We start from the raw sequence: 16,783 nt of genomic DNA on the forward strand, positions 1-16,783 counted from the left end.
GGTGTCCTCTGCATATGAGTGAAAATTAATGCTATGTTTAGATACTGTAGTTCCTGATGGAATCATGTAAAATGAAAACAGAAAAGGTCCTAGTACTGAGCCCTGTGGAAAACCATATTTAACTTCTGAGTATAATAAGAAGTACTGTCAACACATTTCTGTACGTACTAGCAATAATTTGATAAAAAATAACTAAACTATGCAAGCACAGTGCCTGTGAGCTCAATGTAATCTCTAGTGAAATAGAATGGTCAGTGGTATCAAATGCTGCCCTTGAATCTAACAACATAATTACAGTGGAATTTCCTTCATCAAAGGATATCAGATTGTTGTTTACAACATGAGTGAGTGTTGTTTCTGTACTATGACCTGTGTGCAAGCCAGGCTGAGCTTTCTCAAATAAATTGTGATGTCTAAAGTGAGAATGAAGCTGTTTTCAAGCATTTTAGAGGAAAAAAGAAAATTTGAAATGGGTTTATAATTATTAAGCATATGTGTATCTAGCTCTGACTTTTTAAGTAATGGTCTAATAACTGACACTTTTAGTTCATCAAGAACTGCGCCATTCAGTAATGAGCTATTGATTATGTTTCAAACGGGTGTTGATGGAATATCTATTAAGCTTTTTACTAGTTTAGTTGGTACTGAGTCTAAGGAACAAGTAGAAGGCTTCATTTTAGAAATTAAAGTTATAACTGTCTGTTCTGTTACAACATTAAAATGACTAAAGTGGTGCATGAAAGATAAAACAGGATTTGCTAATCTAGTATTAAATTTGTGAGGTGACACTAAAATCTGTGATCTGATATTGTTATTTTTTTATGAAAGAAGTTCATAAAATCTGCACTGCTAATGTCTGTAGGTATTTTGCATTGTAGATTATCCACTGTTCTAAACAATACACAAGGGATATTACTGCTGTTATCTATTAATCTAGAATGGTAGTCTGAGCTAGCTATAAAGAGAGCCTTTTATACTTTTATATCTTCTGCATGAAAACATGAGAATGAAAAATTTTCTCAGCCATCACTATAAACTAAGTATATTAAGTGGGATATTAAAAAATATTTCATTATAAATATCAATTTTATACTCTACCGGCCTAATAAAATTAGAACCCTTTATAATGGGGATTCAGAGAAGCCTAAATCTAATTTGGAAAACACAGCTATAGCCTATATGAGTCTAACTCTATCCATCCATCCATTTTCCAACCCGCTGAATCTGAACACAGGGTCACAGGGGTCTGCTGGAGCCAATCCCAGGGCACAAGGCAGGAACCAATCCTGGACAGGGTGCCAACCCACCGCAGGACGCACACAAACACACCAAGCACACACTAGCGCCAATTTAGAATTGCCAATCCACCTAACCTGCATGTCTTTGGACTGTGGGAGGAAACCCACACAGACACGAGGAGAACATGCAAACTCCACGCAGGAAGGACCCAGGAAGCGAACCTGGGTCTCCTAACTGCGAGGCAGCAGCGCTACCACTACGCCACCGTGCCACCCAGAGTCTAACTCTCCTTTGTAAACCTATTTTCTAGATAGCACTTAACAAGGTCCTAGCTTCTTTTTAAATTTTCTTTAGAGAGCATGACTCTTCCTATTTATTTTACCTTTTAGAAAGTCCACCTCTGTTTTATTATTAACTGGCCTCAGTCCACTTCTTTCTTTATATATTTAGTGGCCTACAAAGAAACTCCAGCTCCCTAAACCTAACATTGACAGACACAGACACAAATTTTAGAACACACTGGTTTTTATTTGTGGGAAACTCTTCTCCCAAGCATTTCCCACCAACAAGCACAGTACACAAACACAGGAATAAACTTCTTCTTTCTTTCGGCTGCGCCCGTTAGGGGTTGCCACAGTGGATCATCTTCTTCCATATCTTTCTGTCCTCTGCATCTTGCTCTGTCACACCCATCACCTGCATGTCCTCTCTCACCACATCCATAAACCTCCTCTTAGGCCTTCCTCTTTTTCTCTTGCCTGGCAGCTCTATCCTTTACATCCTTTTCCTAATATACCCAGCATCTCTCCTCTGTACATGACCAAACCAATGCAATCTCACCTCTCTGACTTTGTCTCCCAACTGTCCAACTTGAGCTGACCCTCTAATGTACTCATTTCTAATCCTATCCATCCTCGTCACACCCTGTGCAAATCTTAGCATCTTTAACTCTGCTACCTCCAGCTCTGTCTCATGCTTTCTGGTCCGTGCCACTGTCTCCAACCCATATAACATAGCTGGTCTCACTACTGTCCTGTAGACCTTCCCATTCACTCTTGCTGATACCCGTCTGTCACAAATTGCTCCTGACACTCTTCTCCACCCATTCCACCCTGCCTGCACTCTCTTTTTCACTTCTCTTCCACACTCCCCATTACTCTGTACTGTTGATCCCAAGTATTTAAACTCATCCACCTTCGCCAACTCTAATCCCTGTATCCTCACCATTCCACTGTCCTCCCTCGCGTTTACACACATGTATTCTGTCTTGTTCCTACTGACCTTCATTCCTCTCCTCTCTAGAGCATTTCTCCAACTCTCCAGGGTCTACTCAACCTGATCCCAACTCCCAATAAATAATACAGTACCTGCCAAATAATACAAAGAATACATGACACATGTTTCACCCTAATTGGGGCTCATAAGGTGTATGCATCTTTGCTACCCCTTACGGGAATCAACACAGCAGATGTCAGCACCTGAGACAAAGCCTTTGACGTGGCAACATGGTGGCTGGTTTGCTTACTTGACAGGGTGAAGATCGGAGTATTACATTCATAGGTCTGAATCGCAATCTGATTATCTAGATGGTTATCTACCAGGTAACACTACTCAGAAAAATTAGAGGAATACTTAATTATCACAGTCTAACACCAAGTCAATTAAGCTTCAGGGATATCAATTGGTCCAGTTAGGATGCATAAACAACTTTAAATCATCTTCACCTGCTTTGGTACTAGTAAAACAACAACAACAACAACATTTATATATATAGCACATTTTCATACAAACAGTAGCTCAAAGTGCTTTACATAATAAAGAATAGAAAAATAAAAGACACAATAAGAAAACAAAATAAATCAACATTAATTAACATCGAATAAGAGTAAGGTTCAATGGCCAGGGGACAGAAAAACAAAAACTCCAGACGGCTGGAGAAAAAATAAAATCTGTAGGGATTCCAGACCATGAGACCGCCCAGTCCCCTCTGGGCATTCTACCTAACATAAATGAAACAGTCCTTTTTGGATTTAGGGTTCTCACAGAAGGGCTTGATGAAGATGGTCACGCAGAGTTTTGCCTTTTAATCCATCCATCATTGTTGGAGCATCATGAAACTTTGAGTAGGTGGAGGTGGCACAGGCCACCACCACAAAGAAACCGGAAAAAGAAACAGAAAAGAGAGTAGGGCTCAGTATGGATTTTAGAGCCACCATGAATAGTTATTATGATGAATTGAACATATAGAGTATCAGGATTAAGTTAAATTAAATTAAATTGAAGTTATAGAAAGGCCATGTTAAAGTAATATGTTTTCAGCAGTGTTTTAATTTGCTCTACTGTATCAGCCTGGCGAATTCCTATTGGCAGGCTATTCCAGATTTTAGGTGCATAGCAGCAGAAGGCCGCCTCACCACTTCTTTTAAGTTTTGTTCTTGGAATTATAAGGAGACACTCATTTGAGGATTTGAGGTTACGATTTGGAATATAAGGTGTCAGACATTCCGATATATACGATGGGGCGAGATTATTTAAGGCTTTATAAACCATAAGCAGAATTTTAAAGTCAATCCTGAATGACACAGGCAACCAGTGTAGTGACATTAAAACTGGAGAAATGTGTTCGGATTTTCTTTTCCTAGTTAGGATTCTAGCAGCTGCATTCTGCACTAGTTGCAAACGATTTATGTCTTTTATGGGTAGTTCTGAGAGGAGTGCGTTACAGTAATCTAGTCGACTGAAAACAAACGCGTGAACGAATTTCTCAGCATCTTTCTGTGATATAAGAGGTCTAACTTTACTTATGTTTCTTAAGTGAAAAAATGCTGTCCTAATGATCTGATTAATATGCGATTTAAAATTCAGATTACAGTCAACAATTACCCCTAAGCTTTTTACCTCCGTCTTGACTTTTAATCCTAATGTATCCAGTTTGTTTCTAATAGCCTCATTGTATCCATTATTGCTAATCACTAAGATTTCAGTTTTCTCTTTATTTAACTTGAGAAAGTTACTATTCATCCATTCTGAGATACAAGTCAGACATTGTGTTAGTGAATCAATAGAATTGGGGTCATCAGGTGCTATTGATAAGTACAGCTGTGTGTCATCAGCATAGCTGTGGTAGCTTACGTTGTGCCATGAGATAATCTGACCTAACGGAAAATGAAAATAATGAAAATAACAGCGGACCCAGGATAGAGCCTTGTGGAACACCATATCGGATATCATGTGTCAAGTGTCATGTGTGAAAAGTGACAACAGGTGAACTGGAGTAGCAACAGTAAGACATCCCCCAAAAAAGGAATGGTTTTATATTTGGTGGCCACAGACAAATGCTCCCTCCTTATCCTTCCTGACTGATTCTTCTCTGGTTTTGTATTTTGTTAGTTCCTTTGTCACTTCTGGTAGCATGAGGTGGTACCTGTAGCTGAATCAGGTTGCACATGTAGTCTAGTTCCTCCAGAGTAGCACATCCATATGTGTTTCTGCAAGAAGGTTTGCTCTGTCTCCCAGCACAGTTCTTGCAGCAAAATCATTTATAATATCATTTTATGATATATTCCTAGACACATCTTTGTTAATGCTCATTGCAAGGCAATTAAGACTGTCTCTTGTGTCCCTGCATAATGTCCTACCTGGAGTGTATGTATTGTTTAAAAATCCCTGATAGTGTAGTGGCCACAGTGTCCCAGATGTAGTGTCAGTGCTCCTGCATCCAAGACCTCCTTTCCTCAGGCTCACTCTCTCACCCAAGGAACAAGTGGGTGGCGACATTGACAGGAGGAAGCTGCCTGGATGGACCCACTGGAATCGGGACTGCACCCGGGTTGGCCATCACTCACCCTGCGATGCTGTGCATGAAGAGGAGGAGGGGACTGGGACCCAGCTGTGTGTCTGACTGGCAGGCTTTGCTTCACGTTTGAAGATCAAGTGGTGAGTTCTGGTCCTAGCAGTGGCTAACTGCTGAAGTTGAAATAGCTCTGCCTCACTGTCACACATGCCGCACAGCGCAAAGGTAGTGAGAAGGCCGGCCATGCATTGAATGAGATGCCTGGCATGCTGCCTGAACTAGTGTATAAAACAGGATACAGACTATGCTGTGCTTATTGCAGACAGTGCAGTTGCTGCTGAGGTGCACAGCATAAACATTTCTTTATGCTCCGGCCTTGTCTGAACAAATTTTTCTAAAAAGCTCCTTGAGCATGGAAAAGGTCCTATATAAATAAAATACATTATTATTATTATTATTATTATTATTATTGTTGTTGTTGTTGTTGTTGTAAGAGATAATCTTAGAATGTTAAAGCTTTGAGTTAAACTCATATTAGTGTTTTCCTAATTATTAATTAATTAATATAAATTTCTTTCATTGTCATAGACAATAGTATAGTCTCCTTCCCCTATAAGTTAGTAAGAGAGTGAACTTTCTTGCTATAACTAAAATACAGTGTGTTAATTGTGTCAGTTGTTTTTTAGAATAGGTCCCAGTATACAGGGACTTAAAAGACCCATTTTCAGCTTAGAAATGGGATTGGCATACAGTTTTCTGACTGTTTTGAAATGGTTCAGAAACGTTTTGAAGTGATTTATAACCATTTGAAATGTAACAAGGTTTAAGCTTTGAACAGAACTTTTTGCTATTTCAGTTTTCTCTTTTTTGTGTGAACTGGTTTACTTTGAATTTTAACTAAAATTTTTAAAAGCGAAGATATTTTGTCTGTGGAATCATTTCAGCACGTCAGGCTTTTGTTGAATCCCATTCTTTATGTTAGAGCTGCTGAACTTTGTGAATTTTGGAAAAACACAGCTACAATTAGTATTATTATTATCCATCCATCCATTATCCAATCTGCTATATCCTAACTACAATGTCACGGGGGTCTGCTGGACCGAATCCCAGGCAAAACAGGGGGCAAAGCAGGACACAAACCCCGGGCAGGGCGCCAGCCCACCGCAGGGCGCGCACACACACACATGTCTTTGGACTGTGGGAGGACACCGGAATACCCGGAGGAAACCCACACAGACATGGGGAGAACACGCAAACTCCACGCAGGCAGGACCCAGGAGGTGAACCCAGGTCTCCTAACTGCGAGGCAGCAGCACTACCCACTGTGCCGCTCATTATTATTATTATTATTATTATTAACAAAATAAAGAGAAATTGCTACTGAGGGCTGCAGTACTGGACTCTGACCACTTAAGGATGCCCTAGGCCCTACACCTTTACCTGGACAGCCTAAGTAAGTGTAGTAGGTGTGTGTATGTGTGTGTGTTCTTGATAACTTGTATCTGGAATTAATTGACACAATCATTTGCAAATTGTAATGATTGTGCAGAAGTAATGACAAATGGAAAGGAGAACTTATTTGAGTAACATTTTTTCATATTGATAATCTACAGTAGCATTGCATAGTTTGAAGAATAGATTTTGTGAGCCTGTTTAATTATTTGTTTATTTTACCTAATTGCATACTGTGTGAATATTTTGGGGTGACTATTTTTCTCCAGCCATCTGGAGGTTTTTTTTTTTGTTTTTTTCTGTCCTCCCTGGCCATTGGATCTTAATTTTATTCTATGTTAATTAGTGTTCCCTAATTTTAATTATTTATTTTGTCTTTTTTCTCTTTCTTCATCATGTAAAACACTTTGAGCTACATTGTGTGTATAAAAATGTGCTATATAAATAAATGTTTTTTTTGTTGTTGTTATGTGCAGAAACAGCCCTGTCAGTAAAGTTACAGAATTTAAAGTCAATATTATAGCAGTTGTTGAAAAATATGCAGTGTTTAACATGAAATAAAAAAAATTCAGAGGTAAAAAGTCCAAGGAGACTTCATTCAAATGAGGTCACTTTGCAAGTTTTCTAATTGTTGGCTGTTTACTCAGATATCCTTATTGCTGGCAGGTTAATCGGTGATAGCTCACACAATTCACATTCTGAGTTCTTTTTTTCAGTCCATTTTCTTATTTTATATAGTGATTAATGGACATTTCAGTATTGAGTTTTGAACATTAAAGTGTCTTATATTTATGCCAATTCATAAGCCCTGAAGTTGTCTTCCAATTGCACTTGTGATGCATTCCCTTTAACAGCCCACACCCGTTAGGTCATACACCTGAGAGTGAGCATTGATGTTGGCATGTAGGGAGCCCTGGCAATGTTGAAACTTGAATTTAAATGGCTGGACATCCAAGAACCACCTTGTGAGGCAAGGATTTGACTCCTTATGCAAAGACTGCAGAGATAGCATTTTTTTCAGATTTATCTGGAAACCGGCTTAGCATAGTGTGAGCAGTACATCTCAAACATGCTGTATGTGCTCCTGCCATCATCAAAGTAGGTGGCACTATAGGAATTTGAGGCCATATCAGTTATTCCACTAGATTTTGGAAGGGAATTTGCAAATACCATTTTTGTCATGTCAAGGGTAGTCAAGTGGCAAACCTTGCCAAGTCATTTGAGGAGTTTGTCCACTTGCAACATCAGATAAGCATTGAATCAGGAAACTTGATTAAGCCAACAGAAGCCATTTTGAAAGCTCCAACTGTAGTTAGTCCTGTATTTAAAATGGGTGGAGGCCCATCTTTTACCCCACATTGGAAAACAGGGTGCTTGTTAACAGCAAATCAATTGCTATGACTGTTTTTGGCTAATCCCAAAAGCAATGATGTCTTTTCACCAGCAAATCCCTGGCTACTCCTGCTAAATCCCTAATAAAAGTCTCCCACATGCCCCGGCATACAGGCTAAGGAGATCTTGGTCTGGATTCCCAGAAAACAAAAGACAAAGAGGATCAATGTAGGCATAAAGAACGTCCGTAAATTAAAGGGGCTAAGTTCACAACAATATTTATTCCAAAAGTGATTTTAAAACTGGTTATTGATTTAACTGTTTGCCTAACTTTTAATATGATCTGTGCTGCTGTGTTTTGAATGGCCTTAGGGAACAATTTGAACAGCGTGAAAATAAAGATTCTCATGGGCTCACTACTTATGGGAGGGGCCAAGGAGGTCAGGTGCAGTGTGAGTTGGGTGGTGGCCGAAGGCGGGGACCTTGGCGGTCTGATCCTTGGCTACAGAAACTGGCTCTTGGGACGTGGAATGTCACCTGTCTGAAGGGGAAGTAGCCTGAGCTAGTGCGCGAGGTCGAGAGGTGCCGGCTAGATATAGTCGCCTCGCCTCGACGCACAGCTTGGACTCTGGAACCAATCTCCATGAGAGGGGCTGGACTCTCTACCACTCTGGAGTTGCCCCTGATGAGAGGTGCCGAGCAGGTGTGGGCATACTTATTTCCCCCCAACTTGGAGCCTGTGCATTGGGGGCGTATGCGCCGAACAGCAGTTTGGAGTATCGACCCTTTTTGGAGTCTCTGGAAGGGGGTTCTAGAGGGCGTACCTTCTGGGAACTCCCTCGTTCTGCTGGGAGACTTCAATGCTCACGTGGGCAATGACAGTGAGACCTGGAAGGGCATGATTGGGAGGAATGGCCCCCCAATCTGAACCCAAGTGGTGTTTGGTTATTGGACTTCTGTGCTCGTCACGGATTGTCCATAACAAACACCATGTTCAAGTATAGGGGTGTTCATATGTGCACTTGGCACCAGAACACCCTAGGCCTCAGTTCGATGATCGACTTTGTGGTCGTGTCATCGGACTTGCGGCCAAATGTCTTGGACACTCAGGTGAAGAGAGGGGTGGAGCTGTCAACTGATCACCACCTGGTGGTGAGTTGGCTTCAATGGTGGGGGAAGATGCCGGTCAGGCCTGGTAGGCCCAAACGTGTTGTGAGGGTCTGCTGGGAATGGCTGGCAGAGTCCCCTGTCAGAAGCAGCTTCAACTCCCACCTTCAGCAGAACTTCGACCATGTCCTGAGGGAGGTGGGGGACATTGAGTCGAATGGGCCATGTTCCGTGCCTCTATTGTTGAGGCGGCTGACCGGAGCTGTGGCCGTAAGGTGGTCGGTGCCTTTAGTGGCGGCAATCCCCGAACCCGTTTGTGGACACCAGTGGTGAGGGATGCCGTCAAGCTGAAGAAGGAGTCCTATAGGATCTTTTTGTCCTGTGGGTCTCTGGAGGCAGCTGATAAGTACCGGCAGGCCACACGGAATGCGGCTTTGGTGGTGGCTGAGGCAAAAACACGGGCATGGGAGGAGTTTGGAGAGGCCATGGAGAACGACTTTGAGAGTTGGACTCCGCCAGGGCTGCCCTTTGTCACCGATTCTGTTCATAACTTTTATGGACAGAATTTCTAGGTGCAGCCAGGGTGTTGAAACGGTCCGGTTTGGTGGACTCAGGATTTGGTCACTGCTTTTTGCAGATGATGTTGTCCTGTTTGCTTCATCAGGCCGTGATCTTCAGCTCTCTCTGGAACGGTTCGCAGCTGAATGTGAAGCAGCTGGGATGAGAATCAGCACCTCCAAATCCAAAACCATGGTCCTAAGCCGGAAAAGGGTGGAGTGCCCTCTCAGGGTTGGGGGAGAGATCCTGCCCCAAGTGGAGGAGTTCAAGTATGTCGGGGTCTTGTTCACGAGTGAGGAAAGAATGGACCATGAGATCGACAGGCGGATTGGTGCGGCACCCGCAGTGATGCGGGCTCTGCATCGGTCTGTCATGGTGATAAAAGAGCTGAGCCGTAAGGCAAAGGGGCAGAGGCAGAGTCTGGGCGCAAGGATGTCCTTCAGCAATCCACCACCAGGGGGCGGGGCTAGGTCATGTGGAGGGGGCGGGCCAAGTCATGTGGGGATGTGGCTTGCGGGGCGGGGCCTCCGGCATGACGTAATAAGGGGCGGGGCTTCCTGTATGATGTTGTGAGGGGCGGGGCTTAAGGTCATTAATCATTTTGATTGACAGTTTGACAGAAGCCGCATGCCTAATACTACTGACTAGATATACTTTGGTTAAGTAGGTTTGAGAATGTTATGTTCAAAACACATTTTACATATTTACAGTGTTTGTTACATAGAGAAAATTACCCTTACATATTTTAAAAATATTAATAAATGATAAATCAATGTCAAAGCTAATGTCTCATTTATGTGTAGATTCAAGCAATGTAAAGTTTGTATTTTCTAAATGATTTGTCAGTATATTTTTTTTCATTTAAGAACAAGTACATTTCATTCACTGCCTGAGGCTGGACAATTAATGGCAGGTCATAACCAAGGAAACAGAGTAATTGGTTTCTGTTTTAACACTAGAATTACCAGAGCCTACGAAAAAACTCGTAATTCCGTCCCACCTTAAACTGCTTCTTAAATCCTTCACACCTCTCCGCCAGCGCCCTTTGTCTTCTAAATGTGCTGATAAAGAGAAGCCGGCTATTCCATCCCCCCACCAATTTAGAACGTGCACGAACTTCTCTCAGCTCATGCCTTGATTGAGTATCTGGGAGTGAAGTGGAGTTTTAGAGTGGAAATAATAGATCGTTGTTTGGAACACACGCATTTCATGTCTGTTCCGTTTCTACAGTAATCTGTGTCAACACATTGTTAAAACAGAAACTTTTTTATATTCTAGTAGTAGATGACAAAATGTAGGCATAAACTATATAATGTATGAAGCCTGAAGTCCAAATAGCAAAGAAACATTTTCACAAGAATAACACAATTGCACTTTTATTCAAACATATAACTGCAGAAAGAAAAAGCCGCCTTAACGTGCGACATTGACACCAGTTTACTATAACTGACTCTGTGGTTCAATAGATACAGCCCCCGCTTGTGAATCAAGGGGTCACGGGTTTGATCCTGCGCCCCTCTCTTTTGAGAAGTAAACTGTTCTTAGTCTTACTGTTTTAGAATAAAAACATACATTTGATTTCAGTCTGTAACAGCCGGTGCAATTTATGATCTTTGTAAAGGTTAGCTTTTTTTTTTTATTCACTTTTCACTCTCTCAGTCGCGTTCAGAATCAATCCATACAACCCCATCTGACACGGCTGTTTTCACTAAAGACGCGCTATAGCTCTGCAGTGTACCACGAGTTCGGCGCTATATGCAATCATCAGACACTCTCCATCTGCCCGTTGTTTTGTTATACTTTTCAATACTTTTTATACTGCTCAAACGGGCATGCTCAAAAAATACACGTGTAATGCCACGAAAAGTGCACGCAGACACTTCATTTCGCAAACAAAACAAGTGCACTTTTATTCAAAACTACCTGTATAACCGAAGAAAAAAGAAAGCAAGATACAGTAGGCGATTGATACGACATCTTCCATGGTGCAATGCTAAGAAGTGCAGATTTTCATTCCGTGCTATATAAAATCATCACATTCAAATATTAACAGTTCCCACACACCCAAGGACCGTCCTTCCTACATTTACGACACGCGTACTTGTTGCCGTGTACACACCTCTCTGTGCTATGGTTTCTATTACACTGAATGAGCACCTGACACTGTACTTTCTTCCCTGGGGGAAGGTCCCGCATCAGAGAATTTCCAGTTCCTGCATAAATTCACATCCGATCTGACGCTGTTCGTTTTCAAATAATATTGCATTAGTGCGATTATATTTTCACATATATTGTCTTTCTTTCAGGTGTGTAATAGAAACCACAGCATAGAGAGAAGTGTGTACACTGCTTCTTACAGAAAAAGGCAATGGAAAAAGTGCACTTGAATAAAAGTGCACTTTTGTTATACTTTTACACCAATATATGTTCCTGTGTTTGAACGACACGGGCAGATGGGGAGTGTCTGATGATTGCATATAGCGCCGAAGTTGGTCTTTACCATTCTTTCTTCTGCATGTCCTGGGGTGCAAAAGAAAAGCATACAGCAGGAACACTCAATAAAACTGAATAAAAAGAAAAGCAAGTGACGGTGAGATACGAAGAAGGCAGCTTCGCCAGCGTTTGTGTGTCAGAACCGGGGTTAGTATGCATCGTGGTACACTGCAGAGCTATAGCGCCTTTAGTGAAAACAGCCGTGTCAGATGGGGTTGTATGGATTGATTCTGAACGCGAGTAAAAGAGTGAAAAGTGAATAAAAAAAAAAAGCTAACCTTTACAAAGATCATAAATTGCACCGGCTGTTACAGACTGAAATCAAATGTATGTTTTTATTCTAAAACAGTAAGACTAAGAACAGTTTACTTCTCAAAAGGGAGGGCGAGGATCGAACCCGTGACCCTTGATTCAAGCGGGGCTGTATCTATTGAACCACGGAGTCAGTTATAGTAAACTGGTGTCAATGTCGCATGTTAAGGCGGCTTTTTCTTTCTGCAGTTATACGTTTGAATAAAAGTGCAATTGTGTTATTCTTGTGAAAATGTTTCTTTGCTATTTGGACTTCAGGCTTCATACATTATATAGTTTATGCCTACATTTTGTCATCTACTACTAGAATATAAAAAAAGTTTCTGTTTTAACAATGTGTTGACACAGATTACTGTAGAAATGGAACAGACATGAAATGCGTGTGTTCCAAACAACGATCTATTATTTCCACTCTAAAACTCCACTTCACTCCCAGATACTCAATCAAGGCATGAGCTGAGAGAAGTTCGTGCACGTTCTAAATTGGTGGGGGATGGAATAGCCGGCTGCTCCTAGCTTCTTTTTATCAGCACATTTAGAGAACAAAGGACGCTGGCGGAGAGGTGTGAAGGGATTTAAGAAGCAGTTTAAGGTGGGACGGAATTACGAGTTTTTTCGTAGGCTCTGGTAATTCTAGTGTTAAATCCAGCATGAAAATTGAAGTTATGTTTATAAATTGTATCAGTGAAGCATTTACTCATTTTCCAGCCACACCCATTTCCAGTACATTTTCAGTCTGACAGTCTACTGTAGGATTTACCAATACTGCCACCCCCACTAAGCCCTACAGCTGCAATTTACTGGTGCCTATCAACCTAACCTGTACTGTATATCTTTAGGAGTACTTGATTCATGTGAAAACTCTTCATGGACAATATCCAGGCAATAATATCATCCAAGGACTCAAGGCTGTTAGAGAGCAGCACTAGCTATTGAGCCACTCAAAAGAACCAAAACAATTGGGTCTAGCACAAACAATTTTATAAGTATGAAATTAAACCTACCTAGAGCTGTGCCTAAAAGCCCAATTACAGTTTCAATCCTGTGAACTACAATTTTATGATCAATAATATCAAATATAAGGTTTAAATTCAAAAGCCGGGTAATGGTAGGATTTGTTGCACTGGAGAATGTTAGAATATCACTTACAGTGCTGATTTACTCGTGCATGAGAAACAAATATGCTGGGTTGTCTATAAAGAAATGGCAGCTTGGAAATTAGTATATAATTCTTAAGAATTTTTGAATCTGAGGTTTGTTTCATTTATAGAGGTCTAACAATAGCCACTTTGAAATAATGATGCACAATGTTTGAGAATAAAATTCATTGTCTATGGGCATTGTACTAAATTAAGAATTTCTTTTTTTTTACATTTTATTAAAATCAAATAACATTTCATACAAAAAATTTAGAATTTCAAAAGTGTATTTAGAAATTGATCTTAGGATCAATTGCTTGTCTTCATTGCAGAAATCAACTGTAGAATGTCCTAGTTTGTCATTAATTTTAAATGTGTTAATGCAATATATATATTATATAAGTTATAATAGAAGAAAGAAAGTTATAATATATATTTATATATCTGTTACAGTTGTATTTGCAGAGTTTTCATATGCAACCATTATATTAAATGGAACTGTGGGGACATTAATTACACTAAGGCCTACTACACCTCTTCCTGAAGTAGAGGCTGAAATAACATGGATGAAAAATGACGGTACTATTGCTACCAACACACAAGGTGTAATATTAGATAAATTAAAGGACAGAATAAACCTGACCACCAATGGCTGGACTTTAACAATCAAACATCTCAAGAAGGAGGATGGTGGAGTTTACAAGCGTATTGCCATTCCATCAGCAGGAGACCAGATTCCAACTATTGTTATTGATCTTCAGGTGATTGGTAAGAAACAAATTACATTTTCTTTTCCTGTAATATTATGAAAATATGGCATATTGTATTCAAAAATATAGCATAGAATCAATAGGAGAATAAGAATCTGATTTTTAGATTGATGTCATGGTGTTGACACTCAATTCTAGTGCATTTTGCAACCAAGGTTATTCAAGTCAAACCAAGTTTATTGTAATGAGTACTCAGTACAATGAAATTCATATTTCCATGTCTCTTCAGAAGAGTTGAAAACAAACAAATAATACAATTAGTAGTGTATTCTCCAGCAGTAAAAACTGGGCCAACAGGTGACCCTGTTTAATGAATGAACAAAGACAACAGAAAAGAGTGTATAATGGCATAACTTAAATAATGGCTGCACTAGACTAATGAAGGTTTCTTAGTCAGGACTTGCACAAGAGGTCTAACAAGGTCGAGTTCCTGGTCTAAAATGAGACACCTCATTCTGTGCCATTTTAGTTTTATACCGCCCCAAATGGAAGGGGCGGGGCCTTCTATGGGTGCCATGAGCAGAGTCAGGTGCCCTCACTGGATGTCTTCTCTGAGCTGTGGGTGGAAATGAAGACTCAGTTGCCATTAGCGTGCCCTCTTGTCCCAGAGTGATAGTAGTTACCTCAGCAGAGCTATGAAGTGTGACTCTCTCTCTCTCTTACTTCTCTCTCTCTATCTATATATATATACACAATATGTATATGCCGGTATTACATATTTATAAACACTGTTTGTTATGTTCAATTATTTGAATTCTTACTGTATGTTTGACTTATCAGCAACCTTACAACTAGTGGGTAAAAGTTGCCCCTAAATCTACTAGTCCAAGTGGCAATGAATATGTACTATTTGCCGGGAGAGAGCAGTGAAGAAGGGAGACTGTGTTGCATGGCTGAGGTCTGTAATTACAATGCTTGCTTTTCTTAGGCAGTGAATGCTAAGTATGTGTCCTGAAGAGAAGGTAGCTTTGTGCTGGTAATATTCTCTGCCATCTTCACCACCTCTGCAGGGCTTTATGATATTGAGCCAAGCAGGTGGATACCAGGATGTAATGCAACCAGTGAAGATGGACTCCACTGTGCACCTGTAGAGGTTTGTGAGAAGAGATGGAGAAATCTGAATTTTCCTTAGACATCTGAAGTAGTAGAGGCACCATGAAATGTAGTTCCATTCCATTGATTAATTCTTATCAGATCTCAATCTAGTTACTGTTAACTTGGACTTCTCGCATTCTGCCTGTGTTGGCATATGTTTTCTGTAAGGACAGAATTTGATATGCAGGTTAAGTAAACTGGTAACTCTAAATTGACTTGTTGAGAGCAGGTCATTCATGTTGGACTGGGCTTTTCCAGTTGGATATGCCACAAGGCTAGGAAAGCCTTTGATTAGAAACAATGGCTCTAATTTTTTTTTATATTTTTTGTGATCAAGCTATGAAAGTTACTGGTTTGCTTATAGCAGATAAATAGATAGATGGCTGGATGGTTGGATGGATAGATAGATAGATAGATAGATAGATAGATAGATAGATAGATAGATAGATAGATAGATAGATAGATAGATAGATAGATAGATAGATAGATCATTACTGATCACATCTCCAAGCAGCATTATAGAGAATAAAATATCAACAGGCCAACTAAATTAACCTTCCATTAATTTAGAGCGGCACTGGAAATGCAGCAGTTTGAAGCAGTGTGTGGCATGCGCACACATCTTCATATGGGAGCTGTGGTGGGTATGCGAGTGTAGGTGAATTGTGAATAAATTCAACACCATCAAGGTAGAAGTGCTAAAGAATGTGTAATTTGAATGGGACAGATGCATATTATGATCAAGACTCCAGATCTCTTATGAAAGCTTTTAAAGCCAGTCCTGAATGAAAAATGAATGATTCCATGATATTTTCTAGACAAGAAATGAGTGATAAGATATTATTCATAATTAAGTGTGTGTATTGCTCCATGGAAGAATGAATAAAAATGCAAGCTAACTTTGATTTATAATTTATCAGGTCAGGTTGGGGAGCATGCACTGGTATAGCGCATTGCCGCACCCACCACATGACAAAACAGCTTGAGATCCTGTTTGGCAATCCCCAGGCAGACACATGGTCCAGTCAACACCATCCAGAAATGAAATGACCATTGATCTGTCACAGGAAGGTGTTACGTGGGTGTCCCCTTGGCCTGGTCCAACCAATCAGGTCCTCAACAATGAGGATCCTGTGAGCCGGATCGCCGTCAGGGAATCGCGGAACATTGCCGTAATGTCATAACTGATGCTCCTTCACAATGCAGATAATATGCCTCATTCGGGACTCCATGAGCAACCATATAGCAAGACAGGAAGCACCAGGACTCTAAAGACTTGGACCTTTGTCCTTTTGCATAGATATCGGGAGTGCCACACACCCCGTTCCAGCGACCTCATGACTCCCCAATGCTCTCCCAATCTGTCTACTGAGTTCATAGGAAGAGTCACCAGAGACATGAATATTGTTACCGAGGTAAGTAAACCTCATGATGCAGTCGACATTCTCTCTGCACCCTGACACACTGCTGATAGCTGTCCCCAAGAGGTCATT

The 16,783-nt window shown here is 40.7% G+C and overlaps 1 protein-coding gene across 1 annotated transcript in view; it reads left to right on the forward strand.

Annotated features, from left to right (window-relative positions):
- LOC120518907 (SLAM family member 8-like) overlaps positions 1-16,783 on the forward strand; it is a 35,349-nt gene that overhangs the window by 11,966 nt on the left and 6,600 nt on the right. The window contains exon 2 of the mRNA XM_039741923.1: positions 13,879-14,193. Within this exon, the coding sequence (XP_039597857.1) occupies positions 13,879-14,193 (315 nt within the window). The remainder of the gene's footprint in view (positions 1-13,878; positions 14,194-16,783) is intronic.

Source organism: Polypterus senegalus, chromosome 18 (genome assembly GCF_016835505.1).
Source record: "Polypterus senegalus isolate Bchr_013 chromosome 18, ASM1683550v1, whole genome shotgun sequence".
NCBI classification, from domain to species: Eukaryota; Metazoa; Chordata; class Cladistia; order Polypteriformes; family Polypteridae; genus Polypterus; species Polypterus senegalus.